Raw genomic sequence first — 25,844 nt, forward strand, 5'->3', positions numbered from 1 at the left:
ACAAAAATTATTCCAGTGCCACTAGTGTAGAGGGACCTCCAGCAAGCAGAACCAGCCTTCAGTAATAGCTGCAACATAAGAGGATTTCCTTGGATGGTGTAGAGCCGACTGGATGACTTCATGCCACCCCACCCCCATCATGATTCCCCAAAGAAATGACTGAGGAAAGTGGGGGTGATGCAACCAGGACATGGCTGTGCTCTGGCTATTCTCAGTTGCCCCTAGGGGACTTCTGCAATGGAGGGTAAGTTAGAGTACCCCTCAGTTACTTTAATGCCGAGTACTGCACAAAGTATACAACAACATGCAAAAGTGGCTTAAAACTAATCTTGAACTCTCAGATCCTGCACCACACAGAGCCTGAATAGAACACACATTCTCCCACATGATTTTTGAGGAGCAGAAGAGTATGTTGGAGCATATCAGTGTAGGGATATGGAAACAAGGCAGACAGTTTCAAGTCTAATATTGTTCTCACCCTTTTTGAAGGATATACACAATGAGCTAAAGAAACTCAGACAGTACCAGTTGTACGAACAGCCCACCAGTCAGTTTTTCCACCTAAACATTCCAATAGACATCTGGAGAGTTGAACATTCTTATAACTGCCACTGTAACTCTCCCACTTACTTTCCTCCCTCCTCCCCCACACTCTTAATATGTAACCAAAAATAAATATGTAGCATTTTTAGTCGCTGGGCTGCTGTTTACCCTATAAATTACTCATGAGATTTTACCAGGAAGAATTCAATGGAATCTGTTTTTGCTTCTGTCTTTACATGCACACAACCATGCACCCTTATCAAGCTAACAATATTAATGATTTCTCATTAAAGCTACCCCAGAGAATGTAATTGTCTAATGTACTCTCCAGGCTGATCAGGAAAAATAAATGTTTTTCAAAGGTTCTATAAAATATATTTCTGCTGTGAAGTAGATCATCAGCCACAAAACATTCATCCTTGGGTTATTATTAGCCAGTTAAATACATTGGAGTGTTTTGATATATATCCTTGACAAATTTTTGTTTGTATTTTATTGAAGCATAAATCTTTTCTGAACCCTTAACACTATTCACAAAAGTAAGGTTTTTATGAGCTCAGATATCAAGAGGGTAGAAATCTGGCTTTTTTTTTTTTTTAAACCTGACAATTTTCTTGTTAACAGGTAAATTAGGTGAAGCTATTTTATATTTAGACAGAAAAACCTCTTTCAGTCAGAAGGGAAAATAGCCAGAACAGATTTAGTCTTTCACCAGAAAATTACTAAGTCAAAAATAGCTAGCTAAACTAACGCTCAATAAACTGTATGAAAAGCGTCATTCTGAAATATCACTCTTCCTTGTATTGTTTCTGTTTGAAGGGCAGGGCTTTTACAGTTTGCATTTGTTATTTTTAGTTATGTTTTATTTGCATTTGATTTAACCCTCCTCCTTTAAAGGAGACAGTATTAACAGTAACCACAGGAATCACTGGATAACAATCTTTGCCACATGACAGGTACCTGAACATTTTGTATCCCTGTTGTTCTCTGTTAGGTGACTGGGCTTTCTTTTTTAATTAATTTGTTTGTCTTATCAGTATTCCTGTGCCTTTTGTGACACTTACCTCGGCCTTCCTACACAACTCTTAGCCCCATAATTCCTTCATACCTCACTTATTCCCGCCTACCCTTGCCCCCACCATTCCACTCACTCAGCCCCCTCACCCGATCCCCTGGCACATCGTGAAGTAGAATTGTGGGAAGCCAAGAGGCAGTGAGTGGACAAGTTGGGCGCAGGGAGAGAGCCTGTTGCTATGGGGATATGGTAAAGATGCAAAGGGGCATGAGGAAGAGGAAAAATGCCAGCAGTTTGTATGCAAGGCCTAGTGTGGAGGAGGCAGCTGTACATGGAAGGTTTGGGGTAGGCGGAGCCAAGCAGCTTCGCACTAAGGCCCTGGTGCCAGTGTGGCTTTCTGGTACACCCTGGCAGCAGAACCTTGGGGAGTCAAGTGGCTCTGAGCTTGGGCCCTTGTTCCTAGACCAAGGCCAACAGCACACCAGAAAAATCATGTCAGCCAATTGGGGAGGAGGTGGAAACCTTGTGTCATACTCTCATGACTCCTTCTGCCTGCAGCGAGTGACTCCTGGGAGAGCCACTTCTCGCCCCTTTACCAAAGGGAGGGTCACCGCTCTGTGCAAAGGGCTGAGGAAGAGCAAAGGTAGAGAAATGAGAGATTCCTGGGGCTCAGAAACAAAACGCAGAGACAGCTAAGCCCTACAGACTAAGATCCTGGCCTTTACAGTCCTGGGAGAAGCAGCAAAGGTTAAAAAGGAGCACTCCTCCTGCTATCATCAGAACAGGTTTGTGTATACACCAAAAGGGCAAGGCCTTAGCAACCACCAAATATTAAAGCCAATATTATGGTTGCGAGTGAGTATATAATTAAGTTATTTATTTGGATCTTTTATAAAAGAGTAAACTTCCTTCTTCCACCAAAATCAGGGGGAGGGAGTGATTTTGTTCTACAGTGCATATTGTGGGACAGGTACAGTGCTAATGTTCTGTATTGAACAGGACTTGGGCAATGTTTCCTATCCAAATCCACACTTAGACTGTGATAATCTCATGTTATTGTACACTAGGTGAATGTATATTTTGATAACTTGATCAGGTTTATGTGCATACTTGTCCCCAGGGCCTCGCGGCAGCAAGTTCTAGTCTCCATAGGGCTTTATGATGAGTGATTATTTCTCTATCACACAAAATTCTTTGATCTATCTGAAATTGAATTCCAGGGGTGTATTCTTCCACATGCATCATAGTTAAGGTTATTTGTGATTACAGCTGAGTTCTGTTATGTTGTTTGTTTATTTTGGTTTTTCTGTTTTGCCAAATTTGCTTTTGCACAGCATGATGCCACTCACAGTAATGTTACTCTTTCAAACTTAAAAACATGTCCAGTTAAAACAGCAAAATTTTGAAAACACAGCAATGTGGGGACCAAGTATTTTCTATTTTTAAAAAAGGAAGGACATTACAATTTATTAAATATGTTTTTAAAACAAAGCTGGATACAATAAGTGATTGATTAGGACTAATATCAAAACAAGTTACTCAAATAAGGACTTATCTGAGGTATATTAAACCAGTTATAGGTTGTATATCTGGGATGATGAATAGTTTATAAAGGTAATGACTCTTAGCTATTGTGACAAAGCTCTGTCCTTGCCTCCATGGGTCCCGCGTTTCCTGGCAGATTTCACTAGCCTCAGAGGCTCACTGTGACCTTCCACGTAACCCTTCTCTCTCTAGAGACAAGGGTCACAGTCTACTAAGCCATTTTCATCATAAGCCAGCGAGGGAGGTGACAAGAAGTTATCCTTCCTTGCACAGTCTCTGTTGTCTCCCAGTCTCAGTGATCAGGGGGCAAAGACGGGGGAGCCCGGGCCCACCCTCTACTCTGGGCTCCAGCCCAGGGACCCTAATAGTATCAGCTATGGTAGCTGACCTTTTAGAAACATGACATGTACAATTCCCTGGGCTACTTCCCCCATAGCAGCCCTCACTTCCTCAAGCTCCACTTCACCCTTACTTCAGGGCCTCCTTCCTTGTGCCTGATATGGTGTGTACTACTCAGTCTCTCCAACAGCAAAACTTTCTCCCACAGCTCCTGACATGCACACCCACCTGACTAACTGGGAGGCTTTTAACTAGTTTCAGCCAGTCCCTGATTGGCTTCAGGTGTCCCAATCCACCTAGCCTTCTCCCTGCCTTCTGGAAAGTTCTTAATTGGCCCCAGGTGTCTTAATTGACCTGGAGCAGCTTCCATTTCACTTATCCTGGTACCAGGGATTTGTTTAGCCTGGAGCTAATATATCTATCTCCCACTACTTTTCTATAGCCATCTGGCCTTGCCCCGTCACACTATGTATACTAGAATAAGATTTATATCTATGACAAAGCTGTTACACTTCAGGAGAGACTTAAAATAATTTATAATTTAACATTGCTGTGTAATTATATCTAAAACTGTGTTGCTGACATAACAGGTGAAAATGTTAGCATAGGCCTCATATTTTCCATTTGAGACTTTATAATACACTAATTTTCCTTGTAGACCACAAAGAAAATAACAGTACTTCATTAAAAAGAAAAGGAGTACTTGTGGCACCTTAGAGACTAACCAATTTATTTGAGCACCAACTTTATTATCATGCACATTGTGTAAAGAGTTGTCACTTTGGATGGGCTATCACCAGCAGGAGAGTGAATTTGTGTGGTGGGGTGGAGGGTGAGAAAACCTGGATTTGTGCTGGAAATGGCCCACCTGATGATCACTTTAGATAAGCTATTACCAGCTGGACAATGGGGTGGGAGGAGGTATTTTTTCATATTCTCTGTGTATATATAAAGTCTGCTGCAGTTTCCACGGCATACATCTGATGAAGTGAGCTGTAGCTCACGAAAGCTCATGCTCAAATAAATTGGTTAGTCTCTAAGGTGCCACAAGTACTCCTTTTCTTTTTGCGAATACAGACTAACACGGCTGTTACTCTGAAACCTGTCAGTACTTCATTAGTAGATACGACATTGACATCGTCAGAGTTAATACGAGTGACCTGGAAAGGGGAAGTCCTTTTCCCCCACCCCCTACTCCCTTTTTAAGGTTGGGGCAAAGAAGGAAAGCATGAAGGGACAAGACTAATAGCTACCATAGATGACAAGACCACAGACAGGAAGATATAAAGCACATGGGGTGAGATTGTCAGAAGCATTCAACGTTGTCCTAACTCTATTCCGATAGAAAGTCAATGGGAGTTTGACCATAAATGTCAATGGCACAGATTTAGGCCACGACTGGTTGTTTTTGAAATTCCCACCCAGGATGCTCGACTGTGGTATTAGCAGAAAGCTGTGATGGGGGATGTAATGTACTGTAATACAGAGAGGCCACTGGGAAAGAAGGAAACCAGTGTACCAGGAATTACAGACCAGCAGACTGACTCAACACATCTGTGTGATTGAGAGAAATGCTATCAACTCCTTACATGTGCTGTCTTTGACCTGGGCATGTGACTTTAAGATATTCCAGTTATAGAAGATTTTACCTGTAGCTTCTACTTTGATCCCGGAAACTCTTGACTTGGATCTGGGCCTAAATGAAAAAAAGTTTTAGAGATCTTGACAAAAAAAAGTAAGGAAAAACACTTATATGTTCTGAACACAAGAAACTTGCTCCTTTCTGATTTGTACTATTTAGCTAAAAATACTATGGATACCTTCACGGAGTTTCACAGATACAAAAACCTAGAACATTCCTCAAAGTTGCTCCTCTGCTGGGATGGCTCCAGTGAAAAAAAAGAGATCTATTGCTCATCTTGGGTACTTTACCATCAGCACCAGCAGACCAGAAATATGAGCTAGAGCTTAACAGCATGCTTTGGGCTATGACAAGAGGACTACAACAGAACACCAGTGGCTTCCAGACCTGTGCAAGCCAACCATTTGTTCAGAGAAAAAAATAATTTTTTGCCAGTTTTGCTAATACTTTTGCCATTTGAAATTTTGCTCACTTTTTCATGTGTTCACACAGTTTGCCAAAATTGTTTGTTCTTTTTGCTGTTATTTTCTTGGAAAGTTTCACTCATTGCAAGACAAGAATAGATTTTGCTAGCAGGAACAGCTTTATCCTTAAAGCAAGTAACAAGGACACAACAGGACTTCTTTAGCATTTCTATAAGAGCACCCTTCACACATCACAAAATCGCTATCATGCAGGTATATGTTATCATGCAACTCTATGTGCCATGCTCCAAAGATCGAGAAAAAATTGATTTTTTTTTTTTAAAAACACAAAATGGCATCTACTCCAGCCTCCTGGCAGCCGGGGTTGCTGTGCCACTGCTCTTCCTTCACCGCACTGGCAGCAGCATGCTCTCTGTATGCAGCATCCTCTTCCTGTTCTCAGGGCACCTAGGGACCGACAGCACAGCTCTGGGAGCAGGCATTGCAGCTGCACTAGAAAGCAGAGTCAGAAGGATGTGTGTGTGTGTGCAGGCTGCAGAGCCAGAGAGGGGTATATGTGAGCACATGTTGCAGAGGCAAAGGGCTTGCAGTATAGGAACAGACAGGTGTATACGTGGGATTCAAGTAGCAGTGTAGTCAAGGGTAAACACCACTAAACTGAATCTACCCACGTCTCATTTGGGGAGTACGCAGTTTAGTTAAAATTAGTTTACCCACTTCTTTTTTACCACTATCTCACTGGTTGTAACGGGAGGAGGAGTGGAGTTACATGATTAAGGAGAAAGTCCCTGTTTTGGGGAAAGAAGGAAACATTTCTGAGCCTGTAATCTTCCCTTACGCAATTAGCTAAGTGACCAGGGTGCTGCAGCTAGCACTGTGTCACAGCCATATTAAACCGCACACTGTTTACTTGCACCCACTTCACCAAGCAATCTAGATCGCTCTGAATCGGTGACCTGTGCTCTTCTTTACTGATCACTCCCCCAGTTTTTGGGTCATCTGCAAACTATCAGGGATGATCTTATGTTTTATTCCAGGTCATTGATAAAGATGTTAAATAGCAGATCACATAGAACTGATCCCTGCAGGACCCCATTGGAAACAGTCCTGTTTGATGACAATTCCCCATTTACAGTTACATTTTGAGATGCATAGACTCATAGATACTAAGGTCAGAAGGGACCATTATGATCATCTAGTCTGACCTCCTACACAATGCAGGCCACAGAATCTCACCCACCCACTCCTGCAATAAATCTCTCACCTATGTCAGAGCTATTGAAGTCCTCAAATCATGGTTTAAAGACTTCAAGGTGCAGAAAATCCTCCAGCAAGTGACCCATGCCCCATGCTACAGAGACCTATCAGTTAACTAGATTTTAATCCATGTAATGTGTGCCTCGTTAATGATATATCATTCTAATTTTTTAACAAAAATGTCATGGCATACAAAGCCGAATGCCTTACAGAAGTTTAAGTATGCAATGTCAACACTATTACCTTTATCAACCAAACTTGTAATCTTATTAGATACATATAAAATGATTCCCAATTATCATTCCGATTTTTCTGATTAAATTCTTTCTCCCAGTTGATCTGACTCATAATTGTTATTTTATATATATAAAGTTAATTTGACAGGATCTAGTTTCCATAAACCCATGTTGATTTGCATTATTTACATTAACCTCCTTTAGTTCTTTATTAATTGAGTCCCTTATCAGCCGCTACCTTATCTTGCTCAGAATCAACGTCAGGCTGACAGGATTATAATTACCCAGTCCTCCTATTTACTATTTTAAAAATGTACACAACATTAGCTTTCTTCCAGTCTTCTGGAACTTCCCCAGTGCTCCAAGACTTATTGAAAATCAACATTAATTGTCCAGTGAGTTCCTCAGCCAGATATTTTAAAATTCTTGGATACCAGTTATCTAGATCTGCTGATTTAAAAATGTCTGACTTTACTAGCTTCTGTTTAACATCCTCCAGTAATACTAGTGGAATGCAAAGAATTTTATCACCATATTATGAGACGATATCACCTGTTTTCCCCATCTACAGAACAGTAGTGTTTATTGAACACTTTTGCCTTTTCTGCATTTATTATTGCTAATTGTACCTTTCCATCTAATAAGGGACCAATGCCATTGGCAGCCTTCTTTTTGCTCCTAATATATTCTAAAATCTTCTTTCTTATAGTCCTTAACTCTCCTTGTGTCCCTTGGCTTCCTTTATCAATTTTCTACAAATCTTAATTTCTGTTTTATATTCATTACTGTCAACTTCCACTTTCTTACATTTGTTATATTTTGATTATTAATAATCATCATTATTATTAACAGCTGCCTTCACTTCCCCTCTGAGGCAAGTTGTTTTTTTTTTAACCAGCTCAGCCTTCATGTTCGATTGTGGCTTTCGGGGCATCTAGTAAGGTGTTCTTAAATGATTCCCAATTACATTCACATTTTTCTGATTAAATTCTTCCTCCCAGCTAATTTGGCTCATAATTGTTTTCAGCTTTTTTTAAAAATTGGCCGCATTTAAGCACCCTGTATATATATTACTGGACTGGATTTTATTCTGCTTGCACATTACAAATGTGATCAACTCATGATCACTCGTACTTAAGCTACCATTAACTTTTAGTTCTGTGACCAGTTTCTCTTTATCTGTTAGGACAAGGTCTAATAGAGCATTCCCCCCTGTTGGCTGAAGCATTTTTTTAATTAGGAAATTGTCAGATATAATGTTTAGAAATTGCACTTATGTTTTAGTACTGGCAGCATGGGACCCCCAGCATTCACTCATGATCATACAGTTTTCCCCCCCTGCATATTATAGACAGGTGTGTAAGGAATTGGTCATCCTGTTCCCCAATGTGATTTGTTGGTCAGTATCAGGCACCAACTAGTACCCCATGTTGTACTTTATCTGTTACAACATTGATCCATAAGCATTCAAATCATTTTCTTCTGAGTTATCAGTCACTTGGAAACAGGTAATACCATTTCTGACAAAGTGCGACTGCGACTCCCCCTTCCCCTTTTGCCCACTTGATACTTCCTATATAGGTTAAAACCATTGATTTTAACATTCCAATTGTGTGACTAATTGCACCACGTTTCAATAATAGCAACTAGATCAAATTTATGCTCATAAATGAGCAATTATAATTCCTCTTGTATGTTACCCAGGCTCCTAGCATTAATATACAGGCAATTCAAGAATTTCTTTTCTTCATGTCCTTTGGTTGCGTGATTAATTTTGTTCTCAGCATCTTGATTTTGTGCTGAGTGCTCATATCTTCCCTCTTTTTACCATCCTCTTTTGCTATTAATTTAACATCCTCCTAACTACTCTAGTCAGCCTGTCCCCAAGGAGATTGGTCCCCCTTCTACTGAGGAGGAGGCCATCCAAACTATACAGCCCCCTGTCCCCATGGAAGATGGATCAATGTTCCTGAAAATCAAAGACCTCTGCCTTTTGCCACTTACCTAACCAGCAGTTCACTTCCAGAATCTTCTGCCTTCTCTCTTCCTTTGCTCGTGGAACAGGAAGGATCTCAGGGAAGATTGCTTGGACATTCTTCTTCTTCAGCATGCTTCCAAGTTCCTTCAAGTCATCTACTATCTGCGAGATATCTCATGACAGTGTCATTAGTGCAGATATGAATCATCACCAATGGATCCTTGCCCATTGTTTTCAGAAGCCTATCCAGTCTTAGAATGACAGGTTTCAGAGTAACAGCCGTGTTAGTCTGCATTCGCAAAAAGAAAAGGAGTACTTGTGGCACCGTAGAGACTAACCAATTTATTTGAGCATAAGCTTTCATGAGCTACAGCTCACTTCATGTGAAAGCTTATGCTCAAATAAATTGGTTAGTCTCTAAGGTGCCACAAGTACTCCTTTTCTTTCAGTCTTAGAATGACAAGCCATGTCTTGGCTCGAGGAAGGAAAAACACTGTCCTGTTGTCAACCGGTCCCTTGCAGAATGTTCTTTCTATTCTTCTAAGTGTTGAATCTCCAACAAGGATTGTCTGTCTTCCTTGGATGGCTGGAGAATTCTTCGTCAGTAAGCTTGATTTTCTTACAGGTTGGGCCAAGCTGCCATCCACATGTGTCCCATACATGTCTCCATTCCCTTGGATCTCCTGGATCTTGAGAGGTATCTTATATAGTTTGCATGTTGAGGACATGGTATCCATTTGAAACTACTAATTGCATGGAATTCCTCCTGCTTGTCTTCTCTCTGGTGGCTACAGTCTTCCTATTCTCATCTGTCTTTAGTTTTGTATAATGCCATCATGACCTCTTGTGTCTGGTGGTCACGAACTGCCAATCCTCCTTTCTGACTCCCTCTCTCACCAGTTCCTTTGTGGCAAGCTCTATTCTTCCCTGAAATTGGGGTACTGGTGTTTGCCAAATCAGGTTGTCCAGAAACTCCTCAGCTTCCCTGATTATTAGTAACACCTCAATTTGCCTAATCCTAATCCAAGAATAATCTCCTCCATCATAGCCACCACCTTGCACCTCGTGCACATGAAATCCCTTCTGTCTTCAAGCAGGAAAGAGAATATAGCACATCCATTGCAGATCACTATCACAGTTTCATTGCTGGCCATCTTGAAATCACATGTAGTACTGCACCTGAAAGGAAAGCCTCTCTCGCTCCTGTTCCAAACTTCCTCTGACACTTCTCTGATAGCTGCCTCTGTTCTTCACTCTCAAGTTCACCTAGCAAGAGCTTTTTATACCAAGTCTTCCCTGCTTAGCTCAGCTGCACCCCTCACCACCAGAGAGTGATTAATCAATCAGAGACTTCAAACAACTGGGCTGGTCAAAGGTCCAAGGGCTGGAGCCTCACAGCCTTTATCAAGGCACTGATCAAAGGCCCAACGGTTTACGGATTACTCAGCGGCCTAAGACCCTTCTACACAGCCTGTACACAGAGAAACTAACAATCTCAGGCAGACCAAACACACTACTCACAAAGTCCTGTCACCTCCAACCACAGGGCTGGAGCTGGAGCTACTCCCTCTGAAACTCCCATTAGCTGTCTCTGTTCTTGGCTCTCAAATTCACTTAGCAAAAGGCTTTTATATCAAGTCTTCCCTGCTTAGCTCAGCTCCACCCCTCACCACCAGGGAGTGATTAACTACAGATGAAGTGATCAACAACGTAAGGAAAATTGCACAGCCGTGATGAAGTCAAGCTATGGCCTGGATGTCACCATCACACCTTTGTGATCTCACAAGTCTACAGGAGGATTGTGAGAAGGGGAAGTGAGAGGAGTCTTGTGGGTACCCACCAAATTTAGCTGACTAACTTTATATACAAAATCTGTGTGCGTGGGTGTGGGTGGGTGTGCAGGCGCACATGCACGTGATATGACGACAAGCCAGGGAGGACTTCTTCAGTTCACCTCCAACGGCAAGGACAGTGGAGACCAGTGGCTCATGCTGGGATACAGGCACAGTTGTCAGCACTTTAAAAAGCTTTACAATGAACAATTTTGCCACGAGATTCCTTGCTACTAGTGGGTGTTGGGTGCGTTCTGGTGAATTTTTTACACTTAGTTAAAGTTCATATAGTCCTAGCTAACTAAGGTTTAGCTGCCTTACCTGGGTATTGTAATTATTATCCCCCTTTGACAGATGGGGAAATGGAGACAAGAAGGTTAAATGACATGGCAGAGGCACTGCCAGCCATGTCTAGTTGCCAAACTACTTTAGAAAGTAAAAGCGAACTGTAAGCAGAATAAAGGGCATGCCCTTATTCTAATAATAATACACTGTTCTTAGCTCAAAAAGGATTCCACCTCTCCTTGATGGTCATCACTAGTGACAGCAGGTGAATTCCAGTGACCGTTCAGAGAGAGCCCATGCATCATAGTTAGCAGTGAGCTGAAGTTGTTTGTGGGGTGGGACAGGGCAGGGGAAACATTTATCTGAAAATGAAAGAACTTGCTGATCCCACTAGTGTAGTGGGTGGAAACATTCTGGACTGATTTTATCCATTGGCTGATTTTATCATGTATAGCTCAGTAGCATGAATTGCACGTAACTGCACTCCCTTCTACTACCTCCCCCCCACCACTGCCTCAGTTTAGCATTTGCACAGTTGTGCCAGCTCTGATGCATTCAGATTTACAGTTTCATCCAGGGATGACCTGATGTGAATCTAATCAAATCAGGACCTTTGTTTAGTTTTGATGAATTATATAATTAAAAACAAATCCTGAAGATCTTTCGAAAACATGGGCAGAAACCTTTGTTCAGCAATAAGTACCAGTCATGAGGCATCATCCCTTCTTCCCTGTGTTTTGCATAACTGCACATAGACTATCATTTGAAATTTGCAAATAAACTAACTGGAGCTTGTGTGTTTATACAAACTAGTTCATCACCCTCAACCAAAAGGAGTAATTAGCCCCATCTTCCAAATAATGCTATGGCTATCATCACATCAACAAAATGAAAAGAGAAAAACCACCATATATTTCCTTCATTTAGTAGCTTAAAATATGGACCCAAATCAAACGAAGCAAGGCTTTAAATGAAGATATTGCGTTTCTTAGAATTACAGTGATAACCCTGTTAAATATTAAATCGATTACATACAAAGCAGCACTAATTTCTATTGTTGGTCAAGACTGAAATGTGTGTAGAATAGCAATGAGTTTGCAAAAGGCATCACCACAGCACTCTTAAAACAGACAAATTTCAAGCTCACTGTGTGGAAAGAGTCATTGGTGCACTATAATGTTAGCAGAGCACATGGTTTCTTCATCATCATTTAATATGCTCTCTCCAAATTTTTGTTCATGTAAACCAAATATGTGGCACTGCATTGAAAGAAGATGTTGTGTGACTGTAGTAATTCAGTTCTTGTACAAAACTAAGTGACTTAGCTTTTTTGCAAAATGAAAGGAACCTGTGTTCTGCAGACACTTGTAAAAAAATACAAATAGTAAGAGGTCTTACCCAATTATAATGGAAGGTATGTGAGAATAGGTGTTATATTGAATGTAATAGATAAGGCACTCACTCCTTGAAAGTGCTATGCTAGGAATTAATTTGGCCTGTATGCAGTTTTCTAACATGGGGCGGACTGGACAAGCTGGACATGGTTAAACTCCATGTTATTTTCAACAAGCAGTTTTTGAACAGCATTCTGACATAGACTGATACCTGGCTGCTCACACCATGTTAGAAACAGCTCAGCAAGAACCATGTCTGAGCTCTGCTTTGACAGGGTTTTCACATAGAGCCCTGTTCTAGTTCCAGGAAGGGTTACCGCCTAGACTGTTCAACTGGTGTTTGCAGCTGCCCCTGGCAGCTTGTTAAGGGCAGGGAGTCACTTACCACAGGTGCTGCTGGAGAGAGGCAACAAGGAGTTTGCACAGGGAACAGAGCTGGCAAAGCAAATGGGGAGGTTAGAAGAAAATAGTAATTTACAGGAAAAAGTTCAGTAAAATGCTGTTTAATAGGAAGAAATTTGGGCTCCCTGCGATCCATGAGCTGGGATTTTTGAGGGGTTATTTTGGTTAAAAAAGGAAGGAGCTGCCCACAAAAAAAAAACACACCACTTTACTGAAAAGCTTCATGGACAGTAGGAGCTGCAGGAGGTTCCTTATGTGCAGTCTACAGGCAGAGCTCACCACCTAGACCAGCAAACTGAAGGCAGAACTTGAACAGAATTTATGGGGGACAGCACTTCCACCCACATCTTGGTAATTTAACTGCTGCTTAATTCACACTTGTAGGCAACTTTTTTGCCTACTGCTCATAATGTACAGCCCAAACAGGTCTGGTCTCAGCAGAACTGATTTGGAACCAAGTGCTGGGAGGGAGCAGGGGTGGCGGAGGAAAGCAGACCTATTCCTCTTTTTTATAGGGAGGTTTATTTGTCATGTTTGTTAAAAGTAACTAAGATTTGTTTGGAAGCTTATGATCTGTTGCTAAAAGCTATACTTATTTATATCTAAATGTATTTAAAAAGAGGAAAATTGTCTTGCTTTTCGTGGTCAGCTTTTCCTTGTGTCCAGTGGATTAGGAAAATCACTGGGGCACTGTTATGGGGCAGCAGCTGGAGCCTTTCATTCTCTAGCCTAGGCTGCCCCACAGCATTTCACTCTCCGACCTGGAAGTGTGTTCCTCGTGCTACCCACAGCTGATAAGGAGTTTCTTTTCATTTAAGTTACAGGTATCTGCAGAGAGTCCCAGCTGAAGTCCTCCGAGGCACGGAAGCCTTATGTTGTGTGAGAGGAAAGCTCAGGCGCGTGCTATTAGAAAGAGGTAACTAACAGGTGTGATTTGTAAGTTAGCTGAATCTGCTAACCACAGCAGAAACCCTGATTATGTTAAATTTAACTTTGTATCAAGTAGCGTTTCCCTATAGTGCGATGATTCAGGAAGCCTATGTTTCTTACTCATACTAGCTAGGCCTCTAAGGGAACAGGCCCGTACTGGCTCTGCTGCAGAGCTGCTCTGCTCCAGAAAGTATAATCCCTGTTGGAGCTCCTGGGGAGCAGGGATGCTGTGACACCCTTCAGAACGACGCAGTGTGTATATTACCTTCCACAGCCTCTTGGCTCTGGTGATGGGCATCCTCTTCACCTTCTTGGGTGACTTGCACCCATGTGAGTGCCAGCAGGGAGCTGGGGACACTAAGGAACACCTGAAATTGGGGGTGGCTCCTGCACAGCCTCTTGACCCCCTGCGCCCACACTTGTGCACCCATCCAAGAGCCAGCCACAGTCTGCCCTATATTTCTAAGCTGGCTAGTTAGCTATTCAAAGGGTACTATAGTAAGGCCTGTGGTGTAAAAATCTAGACAGAATATTTCGGCAAACATCTAGACAGAAGCTAGAGACCCCTTTGAAAATGGTGCCCACATGGTACTTACTTGGGCTGTGTACGCAGGTTCTGTGGCATTTGTGCTTGCTCTTTCACACGCTGTTTGCACCAGACAGTGATTTATGAGCTGAACATTTTTTCTTATAGTATTTCAATTGGTAGATGCTGGTTCTGCTGTTAGAGCTTTTCTTCAGCCGGCAATTGGCTCCTTGAGCAATACAGCTGCACATCAAAGGCCTTATTAAAAAAACAATCAGATGTAAAAATGGAACCCCGTACACTCCTATTACTACGTATATGAATAAAGGGCCCCATTTTGTCCTTACTGAATTCCGTGGGCGCATGATGACCTAAAGCCATATACCTACAAGTAAAACTTCAACCATTAGGCTAGGCACAATGCAATTTTTATTTTTTAAATAACTACAACAGGTAATATTAATACATGATCAAATGCACTAAGTAAATATCCTTAAATCAAACTCTAATAAGTTCGCAAGCCAGCATTTTTCTTTCTTTGGCTGTCTCTAAATTTTGATTATCCGTGGAAATATTTTTCATTGGTTTGTGTGTGTATGGTGAAATCAACATTTACCCAATATTTACTGATAAAAACTCAAACCCTTTCAAGCCAAATTATAATCCACTTCACAGGACTAAATTTAAAATGCAGCATGGCATGTTGTTATGACAAAATCAAGCACTGACCCTACATTACTTGTGTGCTTCTGTACAAACCTGCTCACTGACTTCAACGGGACTACTCATGTGGTTAAAGTTAAATGTGCTGAAGTGCTTTGCTGAATTAGTGCCTCTAGCCTCACAATGCAGAATTTTTGTAGTTGTTATACTTCTACAAACTGCAGAAGATTTGTGTAGCACCCAATATCGGAAAATTCCTGCTATGGCACCTCTTCTGCACAGGTTTTTGTATTGAACAAAGAATATATATGGTAAAATCTGGCTCTTTTCATTGGCATCCATGGGCTACCACATGCCTGTTCAGGTAAGAGAAAAAAGTATTTGGGAGTGGAGAGAGTGACCATTCAGACTTTGAGCTTGCTGGGTTAGGGTACCTGTAGTCTCGTGTGTGGAAAACCATAGCACTACCTGGGGAGTGACCTGTACATTCTTCTGATATCCCTAGATTTGAGGGAAATCTTGTGGATTATCAAGCTGTTTGCATTTTCCAGGGCATGTGTATGCTGGGAGTGTCCCTCAGTCATGGATTTGATTTCAGGTCCACAGACTGAACTGAGGGATACATAATTATTTGAATTCTGTAGTACTCACAATACATAAAGTCTGGTATCCTTACATTTTCATTATGTTTTTCTTGCCTTTCTGTGATTCTTTTAGTATATAACTGAATAGTTGTCAATTTCCTTAGCTGCAAATCAGACAAATTGTGGGCTACTAGATTAATTAAATAATAAGAGGCCTGTGAGTTCAAATTGTATTGCAGCACCCCTTTGATTAAAACAAGACCTATTTTTTCCTTGCATGCAAGAATGATTAACTTCTTGCCACAGTTGGTTTTGTCTATAAAATATAATGTCACTTGCTATAGAACATTAAGAACCCTTTTCACTGGAAAAAGTAGACCATAGTAAGAACTTGTTTATGGTGATTATGAATTAAGGACCACACTTTGTTTGAAGTCTTTGCTAAATATATAATCCAGGTGCTGCTGGAATAGTTATATACATTTCTGTGCTGAAATCCAATTAGCATCAAAGCCACACAGGAGATGGACTTCTGCTGAATACATCTAGTCTCTGAATTTAGCAGTGAAGCAGCTAATTCACTTTTTAGCCAATATCCAAATTGCTGTAGCATGCACAAGCAATGAAGGCTCCCTCTGGTGGCTAATTTGCCTACATGTTGTCTTTGTTTTTCAGAAAGATTCATACATTCCAAGGCCAGTAGGGACCACTGTGATCTTCTAGTTTGACCTCCTGTATAACACAGGCCACAGAACTTCCCCAAAGTAATTCCTGGAGCATATCTTTGAGAAAAACATCCAATCTTGATTTTAAAATGGCCAGTGATGGAAAATCCACTACAACCCTTGGTAAATTGTTCCAGTGGTTAATTACCCTCAAATATTAAAAATATGTGCCTTATTTTCCAGCTATTGGATTATATTATACCATTCTCTGCTATATTGAAGAGCTCATTATCAAATATTTGTACTTACAGACTGTAATTGAGTCACCTCTTTGCAGAGGTTTTCAAACAGTGGGTCAGGACCCCAAGTGTGGGTTGTGACCCTGTTTTAATGGGGTCGCCAGGGCTGGCGTAGACTGCCTGGCTTTAGTCCTGGGCAGCAGGGCTCAGGTTACAGGCCCCCTGTCTGGGGCTGAGGCCCTTGGGCTTGGGCTTTGTTCCCCCACCACCTGGGACGGAAAGGCTTTGGCTTTGCCCCTCCCCACACATGGGGTGGCGGAGCTTGGGCCGGCTCAGACTTCGGTCCCCGCCCCCACCTGGGCTCCTGTACTAATTTTTATTATCAGAAGGCGGACACAGTGCAATGAAGTTTGAGAACCCCTGTGAACCCCTGCTTCTCTGATCTTACCCTAATATATCAACATCCTTCTCGAATTATGGACACCAGGATTTGACACAGTAGCAGTAAATTAGCAATATTCATCATAGATTAGTGTATTTGGATTGCTTCTTGAGTAACTTATTAATATATGGTGCATTTCCCCCCTTACTTTGAATAATAGATGATTTTTACTTTGAGGGATGTAGTAAGACTCAAGCGGTCAGATGGTTGGTGCTACCTCTAGCCCCAGGGATGAATTCCCCAATAGAAATGTATTAAGACTTTTAGTTTTAAACTAAAACATAGAATTTTTAAAATGCTACTTAAAGAGAAATTATACAACCTGTCATTTCAAGACCTTCAAAAACTGAACTGGCACTTTAATTCTACCTCAGTTGCACATAGAGAGAGTAAAAAGTAAGCTTCCAGCCATTCCCATTTTGCAGTTCAGAGTTTTGGAGATGTCCTAGTAAAATGAGATTTTAAAGCCTATTAGGAACACTGCAGGAAAGCTGTTCTCAGTCATATAGTCCAGTTAGGCAGATATCCCTGTTAAAAGCTCACCATGATGACTGTATGTATTACAGCAAAAATGTAACTTAGCACCTAACATCAAATTGCCCTAGAACTGGCTATGCTATTGCATGAGTCTGATCCTGCAGCTTTTTTCTCAGGCAAAAGCTCTGATTAGGAGCGTGCCTGCATAAGCACCAAGACATGTTTGTTTTTCACTGAGTATCTAAGTCTGAGTTTTGGTTTAAGTGCTTAGTTAAGATATTGTAAATGGCTAAACATATCCTGCATCTCATTGAGCTGCTTTTGTATAAGAGACTTGCAGGAAGTCACAAGCAAGTGCTCCTAATTCAGATAGGCTGAGGCAATTTTAATAACTCTGCTGTGTGTTTTGCTTCAGGCTAAAGTGATGGTGACAGCCTATAAGGTGAAATCTAACTTAGGCTGACAGCACCTAGTGTCTGCACAGCTGGAAATGAGACTTGCGAATAGAACTCTGTGTGTGTGTGTAAAATGCCTCTAAATGTTGGATTATTTATATAAGGCTTATTGGAACCACAAAGAAAATCAACACCAAAAGTAACCCAGGCTTTAATAGTAACAGCTTTGGTTTACAAATATCTTTGAAAAGGTGAGTGAACTCTATTGGCTCACCTTTAGTTTCTTGTACATTTTCAATCTTGCCAAATACTTCAGTACATGGCTTGTCGTACAATCTTTCTATGATAAATAATATGCAAAGCTTTCTAATTCTGAGATATTAATTTGCAGTGCTTTTGCCCTTATTCAAATGGTTCATAGCTATCCAAATCTGTAAATTATTATTCCACTAGTCATCCTTACCTTCCCTGCCCATACTGCCCCTGTTAGGAATTGCCAGAATGCGGTTAAAGGAAACCTGCATCTTTAAGAAATGCTCTTCTGTCAGTTTGTTTCATCTCTTAAGCCAGTCTCTCCCAGCATCCCCACCTAGCCTTTATAGTATAGGCGAAAGGAAAATCAGACATGGTTGCTAGGATACTAACAGAAAAGGTAAGTCAGCAACACTAGGAGTAAAACAAAAGGATTAAAGTCACCACAGATTTTGAGTCATGGAATAGAAATTTCTAGAGTGAACAACTGCCACAAACTCATGCACCTTCATTAATAAGAGAAAGAACTACATGGAAGCTGCACCTCACACTGTGGAGGAGCTCCTCATAAGCCTCTGCAAAGCTACCTCTTTATCCACTTTCAGATTCCTCCTTAAAACTCTCCTTTGCCACAATGCCAACAACAACAAAAAATCCTGACGACACTTAGGCAGTGGGTGTGCTGAGACCACTGCCTATCATGCTGACTAGTACTGTCTCACTCTCTTCTCGTGCTCCCCTGTCTTTCTGTCTGTATCCATCTGTTGTTTCTTGTGTTATATATTCCTGTGACTGATGGGAGACTTAGAAAGCATGAATCACATCTGCCACACCTCGAGTGTAATCTCTTTGGGGCAGGGGACCATCTGTTTGCTCTGTGTTTGTACAGTGCTTAGCATAATGCGGTCCTTGACCATAACTAGGGCTCTTAGGTGCTATGGGAAGACAAATTATGTATAATCTTATGAGTTTTTAACACATTACTTGAGTGCTTTCATAGATTGAAGATTTCAGGGTCAGAAGGGACCATTGTGATCATCTAGTTTGACCTCCTGTCTTAACAGGCCATAGAATTTCCTCACAAAAAGTTTCTAGAGAATATCTTTTAGAAAAACAGGCAAACTCCATTTTTTAAAAAAAGAGTCCTTTAAGATGTCAAATCATACTTTGCTTGTTCAGTAGTTTTCTTAACTGCTTTGTGTGTCTCAAAAAGATCCAGAATTAAATCCTTATTTATAATTCCTTTTGTATTTTTATTTTATAGTCTACATATTTCACTGGGGTCCTGGAGCTTGGAAATGCTGCATGCTCTTCAGGGTGAATTCTATTGTGTAACATTGAGTTCCTTGCTTCCTGAAAGACAGATAGAATTTTAAAGCTTCAGGAAAAGAATGAATTTTTAACTTAGAGGTGGTATAATTCTTCTCTCACACCAGTTTAATTGAGCTATTCGTGGCTTACACCACTACAAGCCAGCTGAGATCCAGGCCTAATATGTGAAATGAAATTATTTGCACCCTTTCATTTCTCCTCCTATCTTTTCCACACAGTTTCATGTTCCTGACCCACTCCCACCCTCCTTTTTGTCCTACCTCATGCAAGCATGGCCAAACCCAACAACCAGAGGGCCACATTAGTGATGAACTTCATGCTTAGTTTCCTAGAGAACTAGCCGATATGTTTCTGACAAATTAGAGCAATGAAAAAGTCCATCCTCTTTCTGTTAATCTGGGAAGCCTGCTCAAGCATCTTCCTCCCTGGCAGATAGTCATCTCCTCATGCCTTTAAAAAAAAGTGGACAGGTAAATATGATTTGAAAAGGTCTCCACTCCAGTCTTCAAACACCACTTCCTCCCTTGCTGAACTGTAATACCATATTAAGATATACAAAAATGGCTGCTTTTCAGCTTTGAACAGGGCTTGACAAAACCCATTGATTTCACATGGTTCTCCTGTACCATAGCAAGTTTGAACAAACCCCAAAACTTAAGGAAGGTGTGAAATCCCTGTGAACCAGCCAAGAACAACACTTGCTAAAACCCATTGCCAAGTTCACCCAGCTCTTGTTGTAACAACGGTTACAATGGGATACAATGGTTCCCCTTGTTGTGCTTCAGGTCATGGGGATGAAAAAGAAATTACAAAGTTTTGTTGTGTGTGTGTTTGGGGGGGGGGGGGGGCGGACATAGATATATATCTGCTCTATGCAGTTAAGAAATAAAGCATTTACAATGTGTACTGTCTCTAGAAATGGTCTGGAGCTGCAAAATTCATATCCAGATTATGAATTACCCAAAGTTCAGGAGTCTGGGTTCAGCTCGTTTTATATTATAATGGGGTCAGCTATGAAATTCAGATCAACATTTTTGTTTAGAATCTTTAGATCCTAATTCTCATCCCTAAATTGAAGGATGGACAGGTTTTATTTTGGCTTTTCTATAGATTTTGTTTTAAAGTAAAGTTTGTGCTGATCTTTGAACTCTTACATTCTTATCAAGTTCTGATCTGTTGTAGGACATAGAGAAGAGCCTGTTAGTATGTATTCCACACTGCACAGGTGTGATAGGTTTGCATTTGGCTATATTGCTCAGGAAAGTCACGTCATATAATGTGTTGCCGTCAAACAGAGGTGAAAGTGCTGAGGATGCGCCTGTTTCTAGCATGTGCCATCTCTCTCATTCACCTGAGAAAAAAATTCAATAGAGAAAAAATGTTGAGTGTTTGTGTGTGGAGTGCTTTTTCTTTTACCATCTGCTATAATTCACACGACTCTGTAGGCAAGTTTCTAGTTAAAACCCTGGAGAGAATTCAGCCCTTCTTACATATGACATGCAAAGGATCTTGCCCATTTAAAAGGAAATAAAGCGTTCTGCACGTGAATGTGTGTCTATAAGATACAGTAGTCAGTGACAGGTAAGCATTCTGGAATTGTCGCCACAGCACTTTAGTACTGTTGGTGGTGCAAGTACCCACAGAAAAACCCTAAGTAGGTTTAAGGTGCAGACCTATGTTGGGAGCTCTTGAGGACCACTCTTTAGGAAGGATGCTGTGTGACCACCCCTCTGTAGTCTGCCTTCCTTCCACTTGGGTGGGGGTCCTGAGCAGCCTTGTGATTAGAATAGTTCAAAGACTGCAATTGTGGCCATATGCACCCACCCAGGAGCCTGCCACAATCTGGCCCCTGGAAAGCTCATGTGCAGTCATCCTTTGTAAACTATCAGTCTATTACCATTAACAGTTCTTTCTACTATATCTTTTCCTTCTACATGTTGCACGAAGTGCTGTCCCTGCTCTAGGGGTATCAAACATAGTAACAATTCCAAATCCTTTCCCCTGACTCTCTCAGTCTTGCTGTGGCACTGAGCTCTCAAAAGCAAAGGCAATTTGTAAGACTGATCTCCTTGGGAACTTAAAAAGAAAAGGAGGACTTGTGGCACCTCAGAAACTAACAAATTTATTTGAGCATAAGCTTTTGTGAGCTACAGCTCACCTCATCGGATGCATTCAGTGGAAAATACAGTGGGGAGATTTATATACACAGAGAACATGAAACAATGGGTGTTACCATACACACTGTAAGGAGAGTGATCAGGTAAGGTGAGCTATTACCAGCAGGAGAGCGGGGGGGAAAAAACCTTTTGTAGTGATAATCAAGGTGGGCCAGCAGTTGACAAGAACGTCTGAGGAACAGTGGGGGGGGGGGAGGCAACACGGGGGGAGGAGGGGGAATAAACCAGGGGAAATCGTTTTACTTTGTGTAATGATCCATCTACTCTCAGTCTTTATTCAAGCCTAAATTAATTGTGTTCAGTTTGCAAATTAATTCCAATTCAGCAGTCTCTCATTGGAGTCTGTTTTTGAAGTTTTTTTGTTGAAGAATTACCACTTTTAGGCCTGTAATCGAGTGACCAAAGAGATTGAAGTGTTCTCCGACTGGTTTTTGAATGATATAATTCTTGATGTCTGATTTGTGTCCATTTATTCTTTTACGTAGAGACTGTCCAGTTTGACCAATGTACATGGCAGAGGGGCATTGCTGGCACATGATGGCATATATCACATTGGTAGATGTGCAGGTGAATGAGCTTCTGATAGTGTGGCTGATGTGATTAGGCCCTATGATGGTGTCCCGTGAATAGATACGTGGACACAGTTGGCAACGAGCTTTGTTGCAAGGATAGGTTCTTGGGTTAGTGGTTCTGTTGTGTGGTGTGTGGTTGCTGGGAAGTGTTTGCTTCAGGTTGGGGGGCTGTCTGTAAGCAAGGACTGGCCTGTCTCCCAAGATCTGTGAGAGTGATGGGTCGTCCTTCAGGATAGGTTGTAGACCCTTGATGATGCGTTGGAGAGGTTTTAGTTGGGGGCTGAAGGTGATGGCTAATTGCATTCTGTTATTTTCTTTGTTGGGCCTGTCCTGTAGTAGGTAACTTCTGGGTACTCTTCTGGCTCTGTCAAGGCTCTCCTGAGCTTTTGTTATGATTTTGTTTAAAAACCCATCCTATACATAGAGCAAACTCTGCAAGAAGTGGCATTCACTGGCTGGGACTTTAGAGAAGAGTTTGCTCACAACAGTGCTCTGAGGATCCTGATAGTCAGTCTTAGTAGAGGAAAGTTGGAGTTAAAGTGGAGTATATTTTTCCCATGAAAATTCATAAAGAGCTCTTTCTATTTCAGTCCTGTTATCAAGCTGTAGCTCAGACTGTGGATGGGAGCAGTTGTTGCCCTCAATGCACTGTAAGTTAAAGTGTGATGATTGCACACCAGCTTTCTAAATTGCAAGCTACTGGAATAGTAGAATGCACCTATATGTTTTCCCACATTGCCTGGAATTGTCAGTATTAGTTTTTCTTGCATGGCCGGACATAATTTTAAAAGCTTCGAAGAAAGGGTTATTCTGTGGGGAAGGGATACAGAGGCAAAATCAGTCTTGCTGCTTTGGAGAAAAATAGACTTACAGCTGGTATTCTGAGGCAGTTAGAAAATTGTAGACCCGTTTCAGCCTGAAACGTCTTCTGGAAGATAAAATGGAATGGATTCATACCCTAAAGCTAAAGAGAGAGAGAGAGCTGCAGTGATTTGTCAGGTCTGTGGCATCTCCACAAGGCAGACTTTTACAACAATCTTTAGGACTAGATTCTGCCTTTACAGCACAGCCCCTTTTAAGAGGTGGTGTGAATCTGACACCACCTCAGTGGGTGTTGGGAAGCATTCTGCCTCTGCAAGGCATCATGCCTCCCAGAACTTCCTGCCTGCTCTGGGAGGAGAGTATTTTCCATGCAGCTGACCAACTCCAGGGGCTTGAGGGCCAGGATCCCTGTGGATTCTCAGCTCTCCATTCTGCTTTCCAGTCCCATTCTCTGCCTACCCCACATCCCTGGATCTTAAGCAGGGATGAGAAGAAGCTGATTCTTTGTCTACATGAACAAATTGTACCAATTTAACTAAATTGAGTTAGAGGCTGATTCTGGACTAATTCAAGCTAAGTTAGTATAAGGTGTTCTTAAACCAAAATGAGTGTCCATACCAGGAAGTTGCTCTGATTTAACTAATCTAGTTAGCCAAGACCTATGACTCCACTCGAGCAAAACTTGGCCACTTATTTCCTTCCATTTGCTCTTATGTAAGAGAATGAGCCTATGATTTTTTTTATTTTTAACCAAGGAATAACTGCAGTAAACACCCCACTTAGCCAGGCAAGCTACTAACATCACAAAAACAGCTGCATAAAGAAGGCTGGGAAAATATTTGGAAAATTATGAACATGGAAAGACAATGAATGTAAAGATATGCCAGAAATGAAGTGTTCTAATCTTTTTTGGCTTCCTGCAAAGCCTGATGGATTGGAAGTATAGAGGCTGTAATACTACAAAGAATGAGACCTGTGAAAGAAGAAAAAGCTTTGTTGTGGGAAATCATCAATGCAAGAGGCAGCGAGGTCCAGTAGACAGGTCTTTAGGCTGGGCCTCAGGAGATTGGGAGTCTGATCCAGGCTTTGCCACTGGCCTGATATCACTTAGCTTCTCTGTACCTGTGTTTCTCTCCTTTGTCCATCTTGATCATTTAGACTGTATGCTCTTTGAGGCAGGGTCTCTCTCTTACTATGTATTTGTACAGTGCGTCTCAAAACAGGATCCTGATCTTGACTGGTTCCTGTGGGCACCAATGTAATACCGAGAAAAGTAATGTACCAGAAAGAATAAATCAAGTCAGATATAAAACAATAGGTTGGTGCAGAACAACTTTCATGGAGAAATAATCAAAGGCCAAGAATTATTGATTATGCAGAAGGCAGGAGAATTCAGAGCTTGTTTAAACTGACTGTGCACAAGCAAGATTATCTGCAGATGGACAACCAAAGAAATTACGAGGAGGGAATAAGAGATGGGATTTTAATTTAAATAAAACCAAGACATTTTACAACTTTCATGTTGTCTCATTCGTTCTTACTTGAATCTCATCTGCTTGCATTTCAGATCTGTCTAAAGCATGGCTCAAGTCTTCAGAAGTCTGTGTGCCTGCCTTATGCACATCCAGAATCCAAGACTTGCACTCAGGTTACGTTTCCATGCAAGAGTAGGCATGTGTGGGAGTGCACAAATCCCCAGTATCACACCTGTGCATAACTCAGAGTGCACAAATCCCCAGTATCACACCTGTGCATAACTCAGAGTGCCGCTGGGTTCAGTGGAGATCAGGGTTCAAACAGCAAGATGCTTCACCGTTGAAGGTCTTAACCAGGATTTGACCTCAACTTTTAAAATTGTCAGCTCACAACACTCTACTGGAGGATTTTGCACTTTGGGGCTTGTATTTCTATAACAGTTTAACACACTTTTTACAATGATGAGGACTTTTTTTTCAGTCCTGCAACTACTTCTCCTAATCTGACTGAAACAGCCATATATCCAAAACCAAATTTTGTTGTCACCTAAAACCAAGCTCAGCTCTAGAGGTAGAAATTGCCTGTAAAACAAAATGAAAACAAATAGCACTAAAACTAGCAACAATGCAACCTAAATTACCTGAATGCCAGTGAGGAACACTGAATGAGTTTGAATAACCAAGTAAAATTTTTGTATAACAGCTATGGGGACATGACCCTGTTACAACAATGTGGAATTACAGATAACGGAGATTGAAATAAACCAATGCTGTATTGTGTAATGCACCCTCCCCCACCAAAAAAAATTGAATGACAGTGTCATTAGAAATTAATTCAGGTATTGAAATTCTGCCATCAGATCAGATAATTTGTTTTTCTACATACAGCTTTCATTTCAGAGATAGCAGAAGTTGTACAAAATACTGTGGCTGTTGCAGCCCGCAGTCCGTGATGGAATGAATGATTGATATAAGGTGGCTTTGTGGGGCTTTTTTTTTTTAGCTCAAATAATGTTATTCACTTCCTGTAGAATATACTAAACTCACAATGCCTCAGCAACTCCTCAAAATACAAGGAAAAATAACCAACCCATTAAAAAATATTTATGGATGAAGCACAATTGTTTATTTCAAATTTCTTAAGTGAGAAATCCATGAAATTCATTGTATCTTTATTTAGGAGGCAGGAGTGATGTTTTTTAAAGAGAAATGTGGGATTTGTTGACATAATTTACTTACTTAATGATCCATGTTTCATTAAATATTCTGCATACACAATTTTCTCAACTTTTTTTTCCAAATTACTTTGAATTATTTAATATAGAGATGAAGTTGTTTGATAGTCTATTATACTTCTGGTTTAAGACATGTAATTTAAGGAGTGTTATTAACAATATAAG

The 25,844-nt window shown here is 41.1% G+C and overlaps 1 protein-coding gene across 8 annotated transcripts in view; it reads right to left on the reverse strand.

Annotated features, from left to right (window-relative positions):
- Positions 1 to 25,844, reverse strand: part of SLC6A11 (solute carrier family 6 member 11) — a 279,091-nt gene that overhangs the window by 214,940 nt on the left and 38,307 nt on the right. The window contains exons 2-3 of one of the 8 annotated variants that reach the window (XM_073352320.1): positions 14,420 to 14,607; positions 5,092 to 5,138 (exon numbers count right to left, since the gene is read on the reverse strand). The exons of 5 other annotated variants lie outside the window; for them this stretch is intronic. In XM_073352320.1, the coding sequence (XP_073208421.1) occupies positions 5,092 to 5,138; positions 14,420 to 14,448 (76 nt within the window). In that variant the 5' untranslated portion in view covers positions 14,449 to 14,607. Of the gene's footprint in view, positions 1 to 5,091; positions 5,139 to 14,419; positions 14,608 to 25,844 lie in introns of those variants that run through there. 2 more of the 8 variants (XM_073352325.1, XM_073352317.1) reach the window with 2 other exon arrangements.

Source organism: Lepidochelys kempii, chromosome 7 (assembly GCF_965140265.1).
Source record: "Lepidochelys kempii isolate rLepKem1 chromosome 7, rLepKem1.hap2, whole genome shotgun sequence".
In the NCBI taxonomy this organism is placed as follows: Eukaryota; Metazoa; Chordata; order Testudines; family Cheloniidae; genus Lepidochelys; species Lepidochelys kempii.